Raw genomic sequence first — 21,916 nt, forward strand, 5'->3', positions numbered from 1 at the left:
TCCAGAATTTCTCTCGTGATAAATCAGAAGATGGAGAAACTTGGAAGGCCCTGGGAGAAGAAGCATCCAGTTAATCCAGTTATAACTCCTTATTCTAGTTTATAAAAACAATTTGTCATCCTTCATTTTCAGCCATCTCTTCTAAATAACTACCAATATGTTACATCTTTTCTGCCTTCTTTCCTCAAAACTTCAATGTACAAGTCCTATTCATAATTCTGCAAGGACTAGTGAATTGGTGGAACTGAATAATAAAGGTCTAAATATTTAGACAGCAGGATAAATTATCTCAAATTAATTTATACACTGTAGCAATCAAGGCTTCAGCTTGGTCTTGTAAAGCAAACAATGCGCGTTTAACAAAATTTTACCTTATAACCCTGTAAAGTATGAAGAAAAGCAGTTCCCTAAATTCAGTGGGTTAATATCCTCTGCTCTCTGGCTTGCTTTCTCATCATTCAGAAATTCAGTTTTATGTACCTTCCAAACAGATCTATTCATTCTGCAAAAATTACAACTCTCCTGAAAAAAAAAAATTCTGCTTAGCTAACAAATTTACATATTTTATAAACAAACACTGAGGAATTACCTCAGATACAGCCATGATAAAATGCTCCAAAACTGTACTCCAATTATACAATGAAAATACCCATTTTTGATACAGTATTCAAACTTTGGGGGAAAAAAACCCCTAAATTAATAGTTTTAAATACAATTATTCACTGTTGAAAAGGGCAAACAGAAGACAAAAGTGAAACTGCATACCAGTTATAAGAGTAGGAAGACTTCCTGCAACATATGAGAGGGAAGGGAAAAAGCAGTAAACAAGGGAGTTATAGACAGATGAAGGCATTTTCAGGATGAAAGAACATTTCTTCACTCAAAGGAAAAGTAGTCTGGGAATAAATCCTATCCCATTTCTAGGATTTGGGCCTAGATTAATTATCCCATAAAGTCATAGCAGTATCAATTCAAAAAACACTAGGTAACAGAAGTTTCATTTAATGCCATCTACAAAAGGATTTAAGATGACAAGAAAAAATACTTACAAGGGTAAGATCTCTCTTCTTGAAGTTTTCAGTTCATGAGTTCTTGTAAGCATCATCAACTTGTCTTGAGCTCCTCTATTTCAAGAAGATTGCAGACAATATCTCAATCGCCATTCCAGTCTTCAGCAGCCTCATTTTTCTTGTCATTCTTTATTTGGCATAAAATGACCAAGTGCTACAATAGTGTTCACTTCCTGCCTTGACTTCCTACTGACTGCTAATTTTCCCTTGAGCCAGTGCTCCTAGGCATCTTAAAATTATTTCATACAGCTATTCCACTCAGCAACAATCTGACATACATCCTTATCATGGTGGTACTTTGAAACTTTCATCTCTCTGGATGGTGAATAAATCCAGGTCCTCTTTGGGGTTTTAGATACACACACAAGCCCAGAGAACGATGATGGACTGCAATGTCAGATAAAGTGAAGTGTAGGTGAGCCAGAGACCACAAGTAATTGCACAGCACAACTTAACACTAGGAAACAATGTAGCTCTACAGGAACCCAGGGCAAGAGGAAGGCGCACAAAGAGCACATCTGTGGCAAATTGGAATAAATAGCACTTGCAATCCAGTGCAAAATCTCCTTGTCCACATTAAGTCTACAAACAGTGAGCAGTCACATGGTATATCTTATCTCATTAACAAAAACCCCTCTGGTGCATCTGCAGGGATGAGATACATTTTGACACAACCTAATATGCTATAAACACAGAGGGCTTTCAGGAAAACTGCCCTGACAGTAATTAGCATTTGTTCTGACAGCACATATTACAACACTACTATGTCATGCAGGAGGTTAGAAGTAAGCCCAGAATACTTTTCTTGCAACTCCACTGTTTGTATTTCTGAAGAGGCTGTTATAGTAAGACAAAATAAGATTAAATACCTTCAGCATTTTTCATGAGGATGAAAATCTTTTTTTAAATGTTCAGAATAACATACACACAACCATCTAGTATAAGAAACCTAAGGTTTAAAATCATCCTCCTCCTAATTTTGACCAGAAAATCAAACCTGAAACTACTGTATTCCAGTAGGGGCCAGTATCTACCCCATCTGAAATTTTCTTTAATTATGGTTTTCCCCTCTCCTGGCTTCATTTGACAATTACATTTCATCTTGCTGAAAATGTTACAGCATTATAGTTTTATTGCAAACTGGAAACTAATGAGACATCACCAGATTACACCTTCATCATACTGGTGGAAAGTTTGAAAGAATGTCCTGAACATTTAGCACACCCAATTCCTATATTCAATAACTCAATATAGTCTGGATGTGTGAATCCATGTGCTAAAACTAGGTACTTCAATCTGTACTAAACCATCAAAACATCTATGACTTCAGCAGTTGTATACACACCCAAAAATCTACTTTATGGCATTTGGATTTCAATGAGAAGTAAATTAGCATTTTCATCTGTGTCATTTTCATCTTCAGAAGTTCCTTAACAACACTTTTCCAGTTTGCTGATGTCTTTAGCAAAGCAAAAAGACTCCCATCACTAGGATAGCTATGTCACACACTTGTTATGCAAGATTAAGGATTAATTAAGGGCTCTCTCAGTTGTCTTAAAGCTAAAATAAACATCATGGCTTTCCTCCCACCAAAATATCTGACAAAACTGCAAATGTTTTGTCAATTACCAGGATGTACCATCTGATGACCTACTCAGCACAGATTTATTATTAATGGCATTCTCAATCATAATAATTTATTATTAATATTCAATAATTCTTTAGGACTTTTTTAACTACAGAAAGAAAATAAAAGTATTCTTACTTTCAACTGTATAAATTAGGATCCAAGTGACTTAGAATTGCAGCAAAAAAGTTTCAGTTAAATTAAGAAAATACAAAAATTCATAGTGAAAAGATTGCAATAAATAAAGCTGTTTAATGTACAAACCAATATTAGAAAGTTTCAAATCAAAAAGCTATTTAAAGAAAAATCTTTGAAAGTTTTTGTATGTCTCTGGGGAAATAACTGCTGTTAGCACTTAGCCATGACCACCATTATACTGAAAGAAAAACAAACCTTGATTTTGCTTTTTTTCTTATGATATAGATACTAGTTTTTAAATGAGCTTTCAGAATACAGTTTTCTGAGCTTCATACATTTCCCCCAACTATCTTTTAAGGTTGAACATTTTCACATTTTGTCTTTCTTCACCAAACACTCACAGGAACAGCTATGCTCTCCAATATGACAATCCTCACAAAGTGGAAATACATTAACAATCATGAGTCTCCAAATGTAGGTTGGTGGTAAAGACAAACTTATTTACCATATTAATTAAATGGCCTATTTAACATGGAATATCAATTCTCTAATCACATCTCATTTGAACTTCTTATTTCAATTAGCAACCCTAAAGTCTGTTAGAGACCCTACTGTTCTAGGATCATTAAGAACATTTTCATGATCTGTCAAATGAGAGAGTAAAAGGCAGAAACTGCAAATACTCTCAGGAGTAGGCCTCTACCCTGCTTAGGAGATGATTAGGGAGAAAGCAGCAGTAGTTCTCATTAGTTGCTTAGCAATGAAACATCCTCCTATGAAACAAGAAATGAACAGAGCAACAGAGGTGTTGCCATGCAAATGAGTAAATGGATAGTCTATCATCCACTCAAGGATAAACTGTCCTTCATTAAAACTAATCAATCTGGATTAATACACCTATGGATAGCTGGCACAGACAAGGTAGGAAGAATCCACTGCAGGTAGCCCCACTGAAGTAGCAAGACAATACATTGCTCAAGTTTACATATACCACACTTAAATTCTCACTGTATGTGTGTATGATAAACACAAGTACAAGGAAAACAATTTCAATTCAAAGCAGATTAACATTATCATTTTTACTGTTAAACCTTACCTTTTATACCCATAGTTATACCCAAGTTACTAATGACTTATTGTTAATAGTCCATCATTCTCATAATGCTTATAACAACTTAAACATAAACCTGTAAATTTAAGATTTAACCCATGTCTAAGTTGCTTATTTTTTCAAAAGTATATTCACACATAAAGCAAAAATCTCAGCACAAATGGAGTTGTTGACACTACCATTGTTACCAATGCTGTAAGTCTCAGAAGAGCAGAGTTCTTAACCAGAGAAATTTGATTACTGTCGTCTTACTTTTCAGACCTTAATTCCAGGATGCCATTATTTCAGTCACAGATGCAGTTTAATAGGTTCCCTTGATTTCAATTTCCCCACAACTGATTTTAAAATATCCATGTTTCATGTGTGACTTTTTTTGCTTTAGTGTGTTTTTTTTTTCTGCAGGGTAGGCGTTTTTTGTTTTGTTGCTGTTGTACAGTTCACATGTAGAAAATAAAGTTTTCAAAAAAACCATGACTGAGAAGAGAAAATAAAACAGTGAAGACTTCTTGAGTAGAAATCAAGATGGCTCCTGAACATCACTGACTACTCAAAATCTGGTTGCTTCTCAGTATATATTTAAAGCAATACAGATTTATAATTACAAACATTTATGATAAAATTCATGTATCAAATTATGCTTTGATTAGCTCATCCAAACTGTTAGATAAAAACAAAAATGATGCTTCAAAACCGATACTAATTCATAATTCAGTATTAAGACAAATCTTACCTATGTATTCACAAACGAAGACTACAAAAAAAGGAGTAACAAGGTCATTTATGCCCTGAACATATCCACTGGCTGGATGACGTATTGCCCAGATAAACAAAATTCTTTCAAAGATCTGAAAAAGAGTTAAAGAAACCAGCAATTTAATTTAACAAGTGATAAGCACATTTTAAACATAACACTTGTAAATTATCATAACATCACAGAATTACAGAGTTGAAAAGGACCCATCATGACCACCAAGTCCAACTCCTGGCCCTGTACAGGACACCCCAGGAATCACCCCATGTGCCTGAGAGCACTGGCAAATACTTTTTGAACTCTGTCAGGCTGGTGCTGTGACCATTTCCCTGGGGAGCCTGCTCCAGGGTTCAACCACTCTTGGAGTGAAAAGCCTGTTCCTGATATCCAACCCAAACCTCCCCAACTCAGCTTTGTGCCATTTCTTTGAGTCTTGTCACTGGTCCTGGGAGTGAAGAGATTGGTACCTGCCCATCTGCCTCCCCTCATGAGGATGTTGAAAATATCCTTGCAGATAAACTTCGTATCATGGAGTTAAGTAGCATAAAAACCATGCATACAAAAGCATAAATGAACACTGGTATTCATAACCAACTCCCAATGCTATGTAAGTTTCTCAGTTCTTCAAAAGGAAGCATCTTCAAGGTATTAGCACATGTTAAAACCAGCCTAGTGTATAATTCAGTTAGAGTAGTTAATACAAAGTGGCTCTTATTCACTGGAGCTTTTCCAGGAATACAAAATTCCTCTTTTCTCAAGGGAAAGAAATATGAAATTATCTTCCCATAATTTTTCATCTCTTTGAAAAAAGTATCCTACTAAATATTCTATTTATCCGTAAGTAACAGAAAGAAAGACTTGATATAGTTTAGATTTTTTTAATAACATGCCCATGAAAAGAGGTTCCATGAAAGTTAAGCTTGCCTAATACTCCAGTGTGAAATTTTACATTCCAGGCATCTGCATACTAGTCAATAAAAAACCTGAAACAATCAGGAAATGTTTCTACAGGCAACTGCCTGCTGTATCACAGAACTTCACCCTCTCAATTCCATAAACTGAAGCTTAGGTATCTGTAACTGAAGTTTAGGATCTGCAAAAGCTCATGAGGCCAAATTATATCTCAGTGTGAGAAGAGAAGAGAGCACAGAAATTAGAGAACTTTTTTCTGACTCCATTTAGGTCTGTAACAGGCTGTATCTTGGCTCAACTATTTGCTTCTGAAGATATTATGTGCCTTTGAAAGACTGCAAATAAGCAGCAGAGTGAAAGCTGCTACATGCTTTGTCCTAACTACAGCCATGCAATCAGGGATATATAATCTTCTGCAACAAAAGAATATTTGCTCATTCATGAGAGCACAAACTATACTGCTCTTCAGATCCAGCCTCAGTAATAAAAGGAGGAGACATTTTGGAAGGAACCAAAGGATTCTGTGGTTTGCCTCATCTCCAGAAGTCAATGAACACTCAGGCTTCAAGAAAGCCAGTGAAGGACCTGCCCTGAAAGGATGTAATAGGTGGAAGAAGTTTATTTGTGAAGTCAGGATTATTCATATTCAATCTCACTTTAAGTTTTTTTTAGATTAATAAGCTGATTGTTTTAATTCAATTTTAAATAAAGACTCATTATTTTAAAAATCCTCTTGGAGTTGTTTTTACGTAAGGAAAGGTCTTAGCATAAAGGACTCACATCCTGGTGCTTGAAATTCCCATCACAGGCTTCCACATAAGTTACCTGAAGCTGAAAAATATTTGCATCTTTTGCTTTGAAAACAAGTCTCAATATCAACATCTATCCTTCTCCTACAGGCTTTCTTTCAGGAGTCAACTGTTCTCCAGATTTTGTTTCCCTGGCTGAAAATTCACAGAACAGGAGAGACAGTCAACAACAGTAAATACAAAAAAGTTTTGGTGGGCACTGAAAAACAAATCTTAAGACAGCTCACATCTGATCCATTACAACCCCAATTGAGAGTCAGTTTTTGTGCAGTGTGATTTTAGAGATTAGGCAAAAAGGGAAGTATTTATTAGCAAATCCTCTATAAAAGCCTCTTGTTTCCGTTAGCCAAGATGCTCTTTCCTTTAGCTACAAATTCTTGGTACTAGTTCTGTCACCTCATGCATTTTAACAACAGCTGCATATTAAACCAAAAAAAAACAAAACACCAACCTCTGCCCCTTAGGGAATAGCCAGTGGTGTTTCACTGTCTGTCAATAACTGTATAAAGATTTTACACTCAGTCATTTACAACATGCTTTTACATTTCATGTAATCATACCCTGATGAAATTAAAGCTGTTTATGTAATATTTTTAGTATTACTGGAAAACTGCCAATCTAGCAAGGTTAGTTAGCTCACAGCTACTCTGCTGCCTCTGTCCATTGCCACTTCTACTTTCAGCAACAGTAGTTTCTCAGTATTATGAGAGTTATCATTCTGTGTTTCACTTCTGAAAAAGGACATGTTTAACATACTGCAAATTCAAACAACTTTCTAAATGAGCTGACTAGAGAAACCTATTAAAGTAGCAATTGCAGAATGCAGAACAGGGTTATGCACTAGGCTAAATAAAAAACTCATGGTGTGATGGGGCTACAAAATATGCACAGTCAACAACCAACCAAACTCAGTAAGAACAATCCATCAAAATACCCACTGCAGAAACTATAAACATGGTGTTTTTTCATGAAGGCATGTCTGAAGTCAAACCATTCACAAATTTGTACCACCAACCTTTCATTTACTCAGAACCTGACAAGATACAGTTTACACTGCAAGTTCAGAAGCCTATGCATTTTAAAATGTTTTTAAAATCCAGGTATGAGGCGGTGGTATTTGCCTTTGTTTGGGGTGGTGAGGGGGCAGGGGAGGTGTTATATTTTTGAGCAGGAAGCACCACTTCGTGAAGGCACATCAGCTTTAATATCCCCAAATACTTCCAATCAAAAATGCTGAAATACACACTGAATAGCATTTTCAGTTTCCTATCCATTTTCATAAAGTTTCACTTACTGTTTTGAATCAATAAAATGAACACTGAAAACCTGAACAGCAGGCTGGTTTAAGTTTCTATACAACACTCATGACTGTATTCAAATGGGACTCATCAAAAAGGTCACTTTCCCAAAAGGATCCCTTCTTGATTTCCAAACCAGCAACAAAAACTGGAATTATTTTCCTACTATGAGACACTACATCTCATGAGATGTCATTACCAATCTATTATTCTCTTTTGAATTTGATTCTCATTCATAATTACAGCAAGAATTATATTCATATACATAAAGAAAAGAATCCATCAGCTTAAATGAAGGTTTGAATTACTTGTGGGTTTTCCCACCTCAGAGGAACTTTAAAACCTCCAAAGCCTTAATTCAAAAGCTTTTGAAAATTTGCTTTTTGTTTTCTAAGTAGAGGAGGGAAAGGAAAAAAAAAAAAGAGAGGGAGGACAAAATTTAAACTATTTTAAATTGTGCAGTTTTCTTGAAACTATTATGCATAATATGCAAGCATAGATGGGAAGTACACAGCCATGTGCTTTCCATTTCAACAAAATACAGTTAAAGTAAGAAAAGATAATAAATTAGACCAGTCTATTAGCTACTTATTATTTAGTTGCAACAAAATTGATTAATCTTTAAAATAACTTGACCGCACTATATGAAAGATCACCTCCCACTCTTTAATTCTCCTTTTCCAGGAACACTACTAAGTCATTTTTAGTCCTTTAAATCCTTGCTCCAACACTGCCTTCTCCTCACCCAGGATCCATTCAACTCCCATAAAAAAGAAACACTTTAAACTGATTTTAAAAGAAACACATAATAACTAGTTATTTCAGCACATCAGATTCAAAATATCTTGTTCTAAACTGCAACATTTTATTACAGAAACCAAACTCTGAGATCAGATAAGAAATTAAAACAGCCTTATTAACTCTAATTAAAAGCTCTTTGGCAACAGAGACTGATAGCACCAAGAAGAGCAAAAGTCTTGGAATAGCAGCATTTGAAAATTTAAGTCAGGAGATTGTGAGGTTTATAGATGTACTGAGTTTCTGAAGCTTTAACCAGTGCTTTTATCCAGTTCTGTCAACTACAGTCTCTACATCTTATTCTATGGGACATTCTTACCAGTAGTGGTATCATTGCCCTAAACCTTTGCAGCATCAGAAGTATGTACAAAACTCACCGTAATATCCACAACAATGGTTTTGCACATAGTGTTATCCTTTAAAACCTGTCTTTGACCTTCACTCTGATTCCCCTCTCCTCTTTATAACCCTTGCAGTCTCACCTTAAAAAGGTGGGAGTGACTGTTGCTCACCAGAGACCAGCATCATCTTCTCTCTCTCTAGTAAAATTAGCTCTGGGAACAACACATCCTATCTGCAAGAGCCCTTGGGAGGAAGAAAGGATCCCTGTGGGGCCTGAGGGATTTAATGGTGCTATGGTAGGTCTCCAGAAACTCAGAAAGCAAGAGAAAGAAACATTGGAGAAATTGGGTGGTATGACCCTTTTTTACAATGGCATTAAGTAAGTAGAGTTTGGTTAAGATCACAGAGAGAGTAAAAGACAGATGCAAGCCCATTCTCTCAGTAGCCCTGATCTAATTAATTTATTTAATAATTTCTTGCCAGTATTGCTTTGTTACTGTCCCTTGATTGTATTTATCCTACTCCTCGATCCATCCCTAGAACAGCCCAGGTAAAACACCACTGTGCAGAAAGCAGGGGGACAGCCCTATATTTATAGGCTTTTCTTTTGAAACACTGTACTAGGCTATTTCTTCAAACCAATTCTCCAAAGTGTGGAAGAGCACTGCCATTAAACAAATAATTGTTTAAACAATGGAAAACCAAATGAAAGCTAGTTCTGCATTTAAGTTCTCATAATGAACAACCAGATTATGTTCTATTTGGATCTGTAATTGTATGAACAGAAGCTTCATGGCAATACATTTGAAGGTCTAACTAGAACCATTAGAAAAGAGAGTAAGTTGGAGAGTTAAATTAAATAATTGAAAAAGGTTAATCCACACCATCAATGCTATTTATGATCTATATACATCAAAATGAAAAGTCCCTATGAGATTCAATTCCCCAACAATATAGGCCAATTTGATTAATACATTTACCATTAATCACATTATTATATATTTACATTAATTTTTTATAGTTATAATATTAGTAAAACAATTTAAATTGTGTACTCAACATACAAAACTTCCAAGGATGCAAAATCAGATAAGGCACTCAAACCAGCCCTGCTACAAATTCAAAAAGGAGAACTTCCCAACTGGAACACTCTAAGAACTTCAGACCTTAAATGATTTTGACAAATACATGGAACCAAAGGACTGTGCTCTGGATTACTTAAGAAACACAATATTAACAAAATACATAAAAAGGAAAAAAAGGGGGGAAAAACCCTCAAGGGCACAAGACCACAATAAAAACCTGACAGATTCAATACAGGAAATTAATGAGCTGCCTTTGCTTTTATGACTCATACTTGCACTGCTATTCTTAACCTCTACTTATATGTCCTTTTTTTTTTTACGTCTTTAAGCATGTTCTGAAGTCAAAATAGCAAGTGTAATGAAATCAATTAATAATCAAACTGTGATATCAGATTCATTAAAAAAATGTTTCCTCTAAAAAAAAGAAAATATATCATTCTTACCTCTGTTACTTTGGGCTGAAGTCTTAAAACTTCAGGACTCATGCGTGGTATATCTATGTGGATCTAATTAGACAAAGAAGAATACTGTAAAAGGAACCAACAGCACACTTTCTAAGCAACATGATACTTAAAACAATTCCATTGGTTTACACTATTAGTTGTAATTCCATTGTTTCATTACATTTGGGATAACATGGATTTTTACTGTATTTCCAAATGTACAGCCAAATCTTTACGTTAATCTTTCAATTAAGCAAAATTTAAAAACACATATTTGTATTCACATTCTAGGATCCTTACATCACATTTTAATTATTTGCAAATTATTATCATATTGGCAATACTCATGACCTTAGGGTAATTATGAGTAAAACAATACTACTACTTCTCCAAAGTCACATTCAACTGCCACTATTATAGAATCATTAAGAATGGAAAAGGCCTGTAATATCATCAAGTCCAAATGTCCAAAGGTGAAAGAAGGGTTTAGACCTATTTAACATACTTGACAATCAAGAAGAGAGCACAAAAATACCAGTATTCCTAAAGTTTTTTTCCAAACTTCACAAAGGACTTTTATGCAACAGAGTGCTCAAGTGATGATTTTGTCTTCTACTCACAAGCCTTGTATTAGTGATGCTACATACTTCTTCTTAGTAAAGATTAGTCTTGAAGCTGAAAGAAACATCGTAGCTTCTTCTGTCCCAAGGAAGGCTAAAGTATCATTGTTCAGTGTTACAAACTACTCATTTCAATACAAAACTTGAAGAAAAGTTATCTCCTTATCTGGGTGACTGTGAAAGTTTGACACCCTATGTTTATTTATGTTGCACATCATATCCAGTCTCAGCTTCTTATGCAGAAGTTTGGAGCCATTAAGAAACAGTCACCATTGTACCTTCCCTGTCCATCTTCACTTATTTGAAAGAGGGTTTGAGCAGGAGATGAAAGATTTGAAAATGCAACTATTTTTAAACAGAAAACCATGGCAACACTAATGCTAACATTAAAAGAAATCCACTATTTTGAATTTCAGATGAAAACTACTTCATATTTTTCTTCTAAAATTTAGGAAAATTATTAGAGGGCTGTCTATCTGATAAGATTAAAGAAACAGAGAAAAACAACACCAAAGTTCAAAAAGAATCTTTAAGTCCTTTAGAAGGTGTTCTGTAGATAAAGGTCAATTCAATCAGGTGCTCTACCTGTCTGTAGGTATCTTGGTGGTTTTCATCATTTCTGGAATCATAGTATTGTTCAACAAATGCAAAATACTCTTTGCGTTTTCTTTGTAAAGTGCTTTCTCTTCGGTCCACGTTTGCAGGAAGATAGCCCTGAAAAAACAGTGAAATTATAAAGACATTATTCTTTGCCTTACAAAAAGCACTGCTGGCATTTGATTACATGTGATAAGAGTTCTAACAAACTGATGCAGTGCCAAGTACTCCCACACAAATCTAAATAATCCTTTACTAAACTATTTTTTCTAATCCCTCCAACTCCTATAAAAGTTCAGATACAAACATCTCATAAAAACAGCTGCTTTTTTTTTTCTTTTTTTTTTTCTTTTTTTTTTTCTTTTTTTTTTCTTTCTGCAAAATGCAATTTCTCATCAAAAACACTAAAATGGTATTGATTTTGGAGGAGAAAAGCTTAAATAAATAAGTTTAGGTAACTTTAATAACATGAAAGTTCCTTAATTTCTATGTGGCCAGTACTGGAGCAATTTTATTAAATTTTTAAACACTGTGTATTAACTCAATTGCCTTTAAGTAGGCATTATATACATTAGCAAGGGAGGCCTAGATTTAATACTAGGAAAAACTTCTTCATGGAAAGGATTATCAAGCACTGGAACAGGCTGCCCAAGGAAGTGGCTGAGTCACCATCCCTGAGGCAGTAAAAGACACACAGATTGGCCCTAGGGACATGGTTTAGTGGTGGACTTGGCAGGGCTGAGCTTATGGTTGGACTACACAGCCTTAAAGGTCCTTCCCAACCCATACAATTCTATTATACTATATTAAAAGTATTAAAAATGTTATTCCTGTACACTTTAATTACTTCATTTATAATGACAGGAGAATAAGTATACAAGCCATATTACATTTCAAATACCTTAAGAGGTACTTTCTTTGGCGAAAAGAATTTCTTTAAGATATACAGACTTGTGTTTGACTCCAAGTACTTCAAACCTCACCAGCTTCACTTTTTCCTAAAGACTTTGTCTGACATTTAATATCCTATCCCAGTGTTTTGTGTTAAATATTGAATTTATTCAATAATTTTACTGAATAAAATTTATTTCTTCTCAACAGTAGTGTTCCCATTTATTCTCAACAGTAGTGGTTTCATCCCTGTAGGATATCTTATTTGGTTGCTTTAGAAAATAATTCATTTTTTAAATCAAATGTGACTGTTTGAAGCACACCGATACTTTCTCAGCAAGTCTTTTTGCCATTATTCTGTTTCAAAGACTGAACTAATCTTTCAATTCCACATGTCATGTTTCCTGTTCCCTTTACAAATTAGGTTTTATTTTTAAAAGTTGGGAAGGCTTGCAACGTATCAGCAGAGAATAAATTGGTGGAGAGTTTAATCTGTTTATTCATTAATTTCCTCCAAAGGCTTTTGTAAACATATCTTTGGTTTTGTTGTTCAAAAGAGAAGAGAGCCTCTACAGCTCTTGCTGTTTAGGTACAGTGTGCTTAACACTTTAGCTATATATTAAAAATAAATCATGCCTTTTTTTACTATATGTTGTTACCAGTAGACATGCATAACATCAACAGAGTATTATAGTGAAAAACAGTCTTCATCAAACACTTGTTAACATTATTACCATCCTGGCTATGTAACAAATAACTGATCCATTTCTTAAGTTATATTTTTAGAATTCCAATTTCTATGCTGGTTTTACAAACAAAACAATCATCATCTGCCTCAGTTAGCACCAAGTATACTCTGTTACCTGAGAAAAAATTAAGTCTGGGCTTTTTAAATAAGACTTTTAATAACTGTGAAACAAACATAAAACCATAACATGCTTTGGTTTCTTCAGTTGTCTGGGTTTTTTTTTCAGTATTGCAACAAATCTTTAACCAAAATGTCACTTGATTTTTATGAACACTTATTTCCCCAGGAGCTCCTGGTGACTGTATAGAATCATAAAATGGTTTGTGTTGGAAAGGACCTTAAAGATCACCTAGCTGCAACCCCCCTCCCACTAGACCAGGTTGCTCCGAGCTCCACTCAGCCTGGCTTTAAACACGCCCTGGGATTATCCTTATTAGTCCCCCTTACCTGGGACATTAACAGTAGGTCACCACCAGAAAAGCATGGTGGAGCTTATGATCAAAAAACTGAAAGCACTTTTCTTTCCCACTTGGGAAAGAAGATGAAAGAAAATGCTGCCTTACATTATAGAAAAGTAATGATTACTAAAAGACTTGTCTTTGAGTTTCCAAAACGTACTAAATGAGGGCCACATAATAGATAAGAAATCACAGCAGGACTTACTTACCTGAGAAAAGCTAAGAATTTTCAAAATATTGCCATTTGGAGGTAGAAAAAAACAAACAAAAAAGCCAGTTTCATAAAACCCTTACTCAAAAAAAAAAATCCAATTAATTGATAAACTACAAAAAATGTAACCTGAAAGCAGGTTTTTGCAGAGATAAGGCAAGATGAATTTGCAAATTGAACTGAAATAGATTCTGGAATTGTTAAGGCAACAGAACAAGAGAACTCTACACTTAGGCATTCTCTGAACCAGGAATGCTAAATTAAAATCAACTTCTGGATTTAAGTTAAAGCACCAGGAAAGCCTATGCTCTTACAAGAAAGCAAGAGGAGTCAGCTCATTTTATATTTTTATAATTTGCATAACTCCAACTCTCTAAACCCTACTGTCAGTCTTCTGATTCAGAACTTAAAATGCTTATGCTTTAGCTTACTACATTTCAAAGTCAACTTTGAGTTAGTCATAATTTTTCTTACTTTTTAAAATTTTTAAACAGACATCCTAAACTTCAAGAGAAAAAAAAATGCCTTTTTTACAAGCAAAATCACATATAGCTTTGGAAACAGAACTAAAATAAATTGTAAGCTCCATGTTTAATTTCAATTACAGCAGGATATTTGAATATCCACCATTAAACTGCATCTTCATTTAGCATTAGAAGGAACTAAGCTGCAAATTTAGTAGAACTCATCAACAAGAAAGACTCTTTCAGTCACTGGAAATCAGTGTCAATCTGAAGTAAATACTTTGCATTCCCTACAGAATTATTCTATAAAAAGCAAAGCTATTTAAGTCTACTCTCTGAGAAATTCGATAGTGCTAAACTGGTGTGTGTGTATAATTCAGAATTTTAAACAGTTCTTAAATGCACAAAGATTTGTTGAGAAAGTGTCTTTCACAGTCTCTGGAGAGCAGACATCATGAGAATTCTGCTTCTTTTTTATACAAACATCCTCATAAACTTTCTCCCAACCACAGGCAGACAAATAACAGCTAAAATGCTTAACTAGTTGTCATCACAAGCATTATAGCTGAAAAGATAGACATGAAAAATACCTTTATGAAGAACTGCATTTTTGCAGAAGAACCTTTTTAAACATAGTGCAAACACCAAGATGAAAAAAATCCTATTCTATAACACCAAACCCAGTGAATCACATATTTCCACAAGCTTCTCCCACATGCCCAACTGAAACACCTCCATGGCACTTCAGCCAACCTACTCCCAAGCTACAGCCATTGCAATACCCTCTGGCCATAGGGAAGGAGAAGAGTGCTCAGCCAGCCAAACACTCACACCACAAAAAAGGGATTAGGCTTTTATTGAGGTTGTCTCTGAACTGCCTCACAGGTCTGACATCAGGAGAGCCAATGCCACAACGCAATTGACACAGTGGTTCAGAATTGTTCATCATAAAGCACTACAGAAGAATCAGCCAAAAACACCTATAGATGCTATCACTGCTTTTCCTCACTACAGTGTTAATCCTTTCTTGCAGTTACTTTAATGTGAAGTCAGAATGAAGCCCTTCGTAGGACGCTGATAGTCTTTGCTTTCCCTACTGTGTGTCTGTTTTCCAGAAAACTGTCAAGAATGTACTTGTCTTTGAACTCTCCAACATTCCATCAAAACTGGTTGAAAGAAGCCACTGTTATCACGAGCCCTTCTTTCACAGACAGCCAGGCTGAAAAATAAAGATATACAGCTGGCATGATTTACTACTACTTCTCATCCCCCTCCTTTCAATTTGATAGATTAATCCTGAAACTGAGTAAAAGAACATAGCTTCCATTACAATTCAGCACAAGACACATTTCCAGCCATCACTGATGGATTACAATTCATACAAAATCATTTGCAATGCCTGAAAAAACTATTAGTACTAAATGCAAAGGAAGAATAAAATAAAAAAAACCACAACTTACTGAAAGAAGCTTCCATGCAATTGGACGAACCCGTTTGGGAATGCCAGACCAACTCAATTTTCTCAATTCATCTATTAAAACACAATGGTTTCATGAGAAGCAAGGAAATTACTACCAATTTACATACACAGATACATTCAAATTAGCATAAAGGCGTTCACAACAATGGTCTTCTTAGAAAATCCAGTGATTACAGAAATATAGGGCAATCCTAATGAATTAATAAAATACTGGATAATTGCTATCCATAGGGACACCTATGGTAGTAGGTACTGAGTGTGATAAGGTAACTCTCTGGAGTATTTCTCAGCATTACTGTTTAGTATACATGCCTTATATAGTCACAGTTGGCAACCTACTACATAAATGTATTATTCTTCCAAATATTTTTGAGATACATGTGAAAGAAATATATTGTATCAAAGCAGGTAAAACAGTTGTAATATTATTAAAGTCTGCACAAAATAAGGGGCAGCAGTATATGCTTTCAAAAAACATTAAGAAGTTCACAGTACTTCTGCACACTAAATATGCATGGATGGAGGAAGCATGAAAGCATGCTTATACACATAACCCCAAGAAATTTCACAGTTCACAATAAATTTCCCCCTTATCCTTCCTCTCAAGGAGTTGAGAGGCATTGGAAGAATAAAAAAAATTACCTAAGGATCAGTAACATTAGAAAAATATGACACTGCTAGAGTCCAGTGTGAACCAAAGTTGCAAAAAAAAACAAAAACAGAAAGTAGAACTTGTCAGACAAAACAGACAGATTAAGAGATAAATTCAAGAAGTCACAGGCTGGCACAACAAATACACTTTGTTATGAGTATGCCATCACTGCAAACACAAGGATTCAATGAGAAAAGGTGCAATAAGCAACTGAAAGAATTTTAATTTATTGTCATACTCCAGCTGTGATCATCATGCACAAGCTGCCCAACACGAACCCCAGACAGCAGCTGGTAACATCCCTTAACCCCGTTTCCCATTTTTTGATCTTCTTTTTCCAGCATGCTTCTACTTCCTTTTCTCTGCCCCATTTAACAAATCACTCCAATTATTTCTTCCCTTCCTGGTCCCAGTTTTGCTACTGCTATACCTAAATATGGAATTTCTGAAATGATTATCAGGCACCATTGGACTTGTAACACTGCACTTCCCTAAGTGACCTCTCAGTGCTTCTCTCCATACAATGGCACTGTTTGGGCACCTCTCACACAATTCCTCCTTGTGAAATTCCTACTTGTGAAATCCAGGCATACCATAGGGTGCCATCTACAGCTTGTGTCAGCTTCTCACACTGTGGTTTGTTACATACAGCAATTTCTCACATCACCTACAGTAGCTCTCCACAGCCCAGGGAGTTTGCCCAGCCTCCAAGCAGCTTTAGCATTGGCTTGCAGCCCCCACCACTTCTGCAATTCCACCCATGATCTGATTCCAAGTAAATCCACACCATACCAAGCACTACAGCATAAGTCACAGTACCACTGGTTATATTCCTCTAAAAGCCAGAAAGGCAGGAACTGGTCAGAATAAACATATAATAGGAACAAGAGTAGAAAACCAGTATTTCGTATAGTTTATGAACAAAAACAACAAAAAAGAGATATCTACCTTAATGAAACAATCTACAAATTATACATATATGTATTTCCCTTCCACCCCAAAGCATGACAGTTAGCTCCAGTTGTTTTAATACCAATGAAAGCTCAAGTCTTCAAAAGCAAAACCTCCAGCTGTGCATATTCTTGCTCTACTTGTCCTTGTGCAGTATTTATGAACAAATATGCTTTACTGGGTCTAATCTATTTGTGTCCGGGCTGAATGAAAACTTATCTTGTGCATTAGTTTATTATTTCCCTACACAATCATTTTGCTCAAGTTTCAAGTTTTGGCTACCTTTATGCACAATCATACCATTTACAAACTATGTAGTTAGTATATGAAGAAAATAGAAAATAAATTGTAACTCAGCAACACAGTTGTCAATTCTCAACTCTATACCCACCGAACCCACTCTAATCTTTCACCTTTCCATATTTTTGCTCCACCCTTAACTCACCTGAATAGAAATCCATGCACAAACACGGATCCCAACCTCTGAAAACAGCACATGTAAAGTAAGTATAAAAAAGGAAAACATGCAGATCTGCTGTCACAATCAGAAATGTGAAGCATATGATTGAGTGACAGATCATCCCAAATCACCCAGTATAAAAATTCCACTTACTTTTAAGTAACTCATTTAAGACCAAAGATAGAAAATGCAAAAGCAAATTGGAACACAGCTGATTTTCCCTCCCTCCCCTCCTGATGCTATTCTGCAATGAACATACACTTCCTTTGATTAGGGATAGCTTGGGCTATCATGTAATTTCAAACAGAAACACACATGATGGGAGTGGGCTCAAAAGGACTGCTCTTTCTGGAAGGAAATCTCAGCACTGGTCATGGAAATGAAAACCAGGGACAAATGATGTGGTTTTTTACAACATAACACTTATTTGAAACAGATTCTCTATTTATCCATCATGTAAGATTTGGGAGTGAATACATCCCTACATTCTTCCATGCTGAACACAATTATTTACATTGCTTTGCCACTGCCTTATCCTCTCTGGGAGCTCTTTTTACACCTAGATTGTCTGCTGGGCCCACAAAATCTTCAGCAATGCTCCTTCTCCCAACATATCTGAGAAAAACATTTAAAGCTAGTTTTTATATGTTTCCAAGTTGTTTCTCAAACTCTCATTTAGAAATGCTTCCATTCATTTGGCCTGACAGGATTTATATTCTGCTCTGCTCTCCTTATTTGACACAGAACTTTACCTTTTGGATTGTATTTAATAACCTTCTATTGCATTTAATAACCTACTCTGCTCTGTTGTCATGCCATCCTTCTGAACTTTCTCAAGGCTTTTGTTTCTGGTTTTGCTTTCATAAGTGGTACAGTAATTGCTTTCAGGACAGAGGACTGTAAGACAGATGATTGCACAACTGAGAGTTAAGTCAATTCCATCACAAACCATTAGCCCTGGGTATGTGATAGTTCTATTTCTTCACACTGACTGCTGTCCTATATCATAGCCTTCTGAATTTCCAGGATCCCAGACTAATCCAAAAAACACAGAGAATTCCAGCCTAACTTCTCACCTCAGTGACCTCAACTACTATTTTGCCAGTGACAAAGAGCACACAGTAAAACTCAAAGGGGCCAGAATTCTTATCAGGTAGAGTAGCAAACCCCAAAAGCACACAGTCTGACCCCTGCATGACACTACTGCTAAAGCATCAAATCACATTATGCTTTCCTCTGATGGTTCATCACCAAAACAAGAGGAAAGAAAACAAAGGACCCTGCCCTATCCAACAGCAATTACAACAGCAGGACCAAAGTTATTCCTGGAAGGCTTAGACTAATGTTAATATAACATAAAATAAAAATGCTTCTGGTGAAGAGGAAAAAAAATTAAAGCATATACACAAGAGTACCATTTTAGACATACATAAAAGACTGACAGTGAAGCTAAATTCTAATACTGCTGTTAAAATACATTAATTACATGTGCATTTTATTAGACATACATAACTAAATTTTACAGCGTCTCTATTACAGTCTTTAAGATGGGCTTTATTCTTACAAATTACTCAACAGGTGAGTTCCTAAAAATCAAATAACCACATGTAATTGAAATACTCACATTCCAGTTCTCAGGTTACCTTAGAGACTTAATTTTTTAAAAAAAGAGGGCCCTGGAAACTACTGATTGGTCAGCCTCACTTTTGTGCCTGGGAAGATTATGGAACAGACCTTCCTAGAAGCTCTGTGAAGGCAGGACAGTGATGTGATTTGGACAGCCAGCACAGCTGACCAGAACAAGTCCTGCCTGAGCAGCACTTAGGCCTTCTACAATGGAGTGACTAATCAGTGGACAAGGAAAGGCTTTACAGGTGTCATCTATTTAGACTTCTGTAAAGCCTTTGACATGGTCCCCCACAAAATCCTTCTCTATATTGGAGACAGAAGTGGATTTGATGGATGGACTCTTTGGTGAATGAAGAATTGCTTGAATGAGCACATCCAGGGAGTAATGGTCGAGCTGGAAATCAGGGAAGAGTGGTGCCCCTCAGGAGCCCAGACTGAGCCCAGTATCATTCTGTGTTGGTGACACATACTGTGGGATCAAGTGCACCCTGAGCAAATTTACAGTGACCCTGAGCTGAGTGGTGTGGCTGACACAGCTGAGAGCTGGGATGCCATTCCAGAGGGACTTGGACAAGTTGAAGTGGGATCATGGGAATGTCATCAGGTTTAACAAGAACAACTGAAAAGTCCTGCATGTGGGCTGGGGCAACCAACCAGTATCACTACAGGCCAGGGGATAAGGGATTAGGGCAATACACATGGGAGAAGGACTGGTGGGTACTGGTGGACGAGAGGCTGGACAGGTGAAAAAGCCAAACGTGTCATCAAAAAGCAGCATGGCCAGCAGGTCAAGGGTGGTAATTCTGCCCCCTCTACTACTCTTTGGTGAGACCTCCAGGTGGGCATGGAGTGCTGCATCCAGCTCTACATTCATCAGTAAGAGAAAGATATTTTTAGAGTGGACCTTTTAGAGTGAGTCCAGAGGGCCATGAAGATGATCAGGGGCTGTAATGCTAAACAGATTTTTGGGTTTTTTATATTTTCCATATAGTTGTAGCTCTGTAGACTACTACTATATAGTTATATAGCTCCTCAACTAACTATAGTTACTTTTCCTACCCCATTAACTAAATTATGGAACAATAAGCTAACCTTCCTGGAATCTTATTTAGTCTTCCCTCTATAGTGTGAACCACTACTTTGTCACTATGTATTATATCCATAAAAATGGGGGTTTAGAAGCTAGGGGCAGCTTCAGTGGGGGGCAGAAACAAAAGGGAGATTACTTAACTGTTCTTCTAATTGGATGATTTCTCGTATGCTAATTTGTTAGACTAATAAAATTGTCACCCTGTATTATGTGTGTATCTAGCTGTATTTGCACCATGAAGAACTTTCATTAAAGGAAACTGTTTAGCTTGTGGCATCAGCTGGATCACCTCTCCTATAAAGACAGGCTGAGAGAGTTGGAGTTGTTCAGCCTGGAAAAGAAAAAGCTCTGGGCAGCATTGTTGTGGCCTTTCAATACTTAAAGGGAGCTTATAAGAAAAATGGGGACAGACTTTTTGTCAGCATCTGTTTTGATGTGACAAGGGGTAATGATTTTAATCTGAAAGACAGTAGCTTCAGACTAGATGTAAGGAAGAAATTTTTTACAGTGAAGATGGTGAAACACAGGCACAGGTTGCCCAGAGGAGTTGTGAATATCCCATGTCTGGGTGAGGGTCTCAGAGCAACCTGATCTAGTTGAATTTGTCCCTGCTAATTGCATGGGTATTGAACTAGATGTCTTAAGGGTCCCTTCCAACCCAAACTATTTTATGAACTTTGTAATATTTCAGCCAATGACAAATAGTTTCATAATTAATTAAATTACTTTCTCCCTAGTCAAAGCGTAACATCAATGCATTGTCATTAGAGCAACTCCTTCCCCTGGTAGATTTCCCAAGGAATTAGACATCCTAGTTTTGAGTCACTGAGCATGTTCCCAAGCACAGACCTTCTACAAAAGAGTATTAATAGCACCTACAAATCAGACACACATTTTCAATCAAGAAAGTACTGCAAAAATATTCTTGTTTCAATACAAATAATGTTTTCCTAAACTTCCAGAACAATTATTTTGAAAATGAGCACTTGTAAACATTCTAATTACAGACACAATCACTTTTTAAAAGAATGAGCAAAGAACGAGCTGAAATAAGCCAGATCAAAAACAGTACCTGTAAAACCCTGTCTGTGAACTCTTTCTCAAACTAAAAGGATACTTTCTGAAAAACAGTTTAAACCCCAATTGTTAGTCTGTTTTTCAGCTGCCTCATTACTTGACATAATTCTGTAACCAATTCTGTGACCAATGTATGAAAGACTTTATAAATCCCCATAGATTTTAGACAAAAAGTATCTCAATTTGCTCCTCCTAGCCAACTAT

The 21,916-nt window shown here is 36.1% G+C and overlaps 1 protein-coding gene across 1 annotated transcript in view; it reads right to left on the reverse strand.

Annotated features, from left to right (window-relative positions):
• TBC1D22A (TBC1 domain family member 22A) overlaps nucleotides 1-21,916 on the reverse strand; it is a 140,993-nt gene that overhangs the window by 104,480 nt on the left and 14,597 nt on the right. The window contains exons 5-8 of the mRNA XM_058804668.1: nucleotides 15,834-15,904; nucleotides 11,590-11,718; nucleotides 10,385-10,447; nucleotides 4,677-4,791 (exon numbers count right to left, since the gene is read on the reverse strand). Of these exons, the coding sequence (XP_058660651.1) occupies nucleotides 4,677-4,791; nucleotides 10,385-10,447; nucleotides 11,590-11,718; nucleotides 15,834-15,904 (378 nt within the window). The remainder of the gene's footprint in view (nucleotides 1-4,676; nucleotides 4,792-10,384; nucleotides 10,448-11,589; nucleotides 11,719-15,833; nucleotides 15,905-21,916) is intronic.

Source organism: Ammospiza caudacuta, chromosome 5 (assembly GCF_027887145.1).
Source record: "Ammospiza caudacuta isolate bAmmCau1 chromosome 5, bAmmCau1.pri, whole genome shotgun sequence".
NCBI classification, from domain to species: domain Eukaryota; kingdom Metazoa; phylum Chordata; class Aves; order Passeriformes; family Passerellidae; genus Ammospiza; species Ammospiza caudacuta.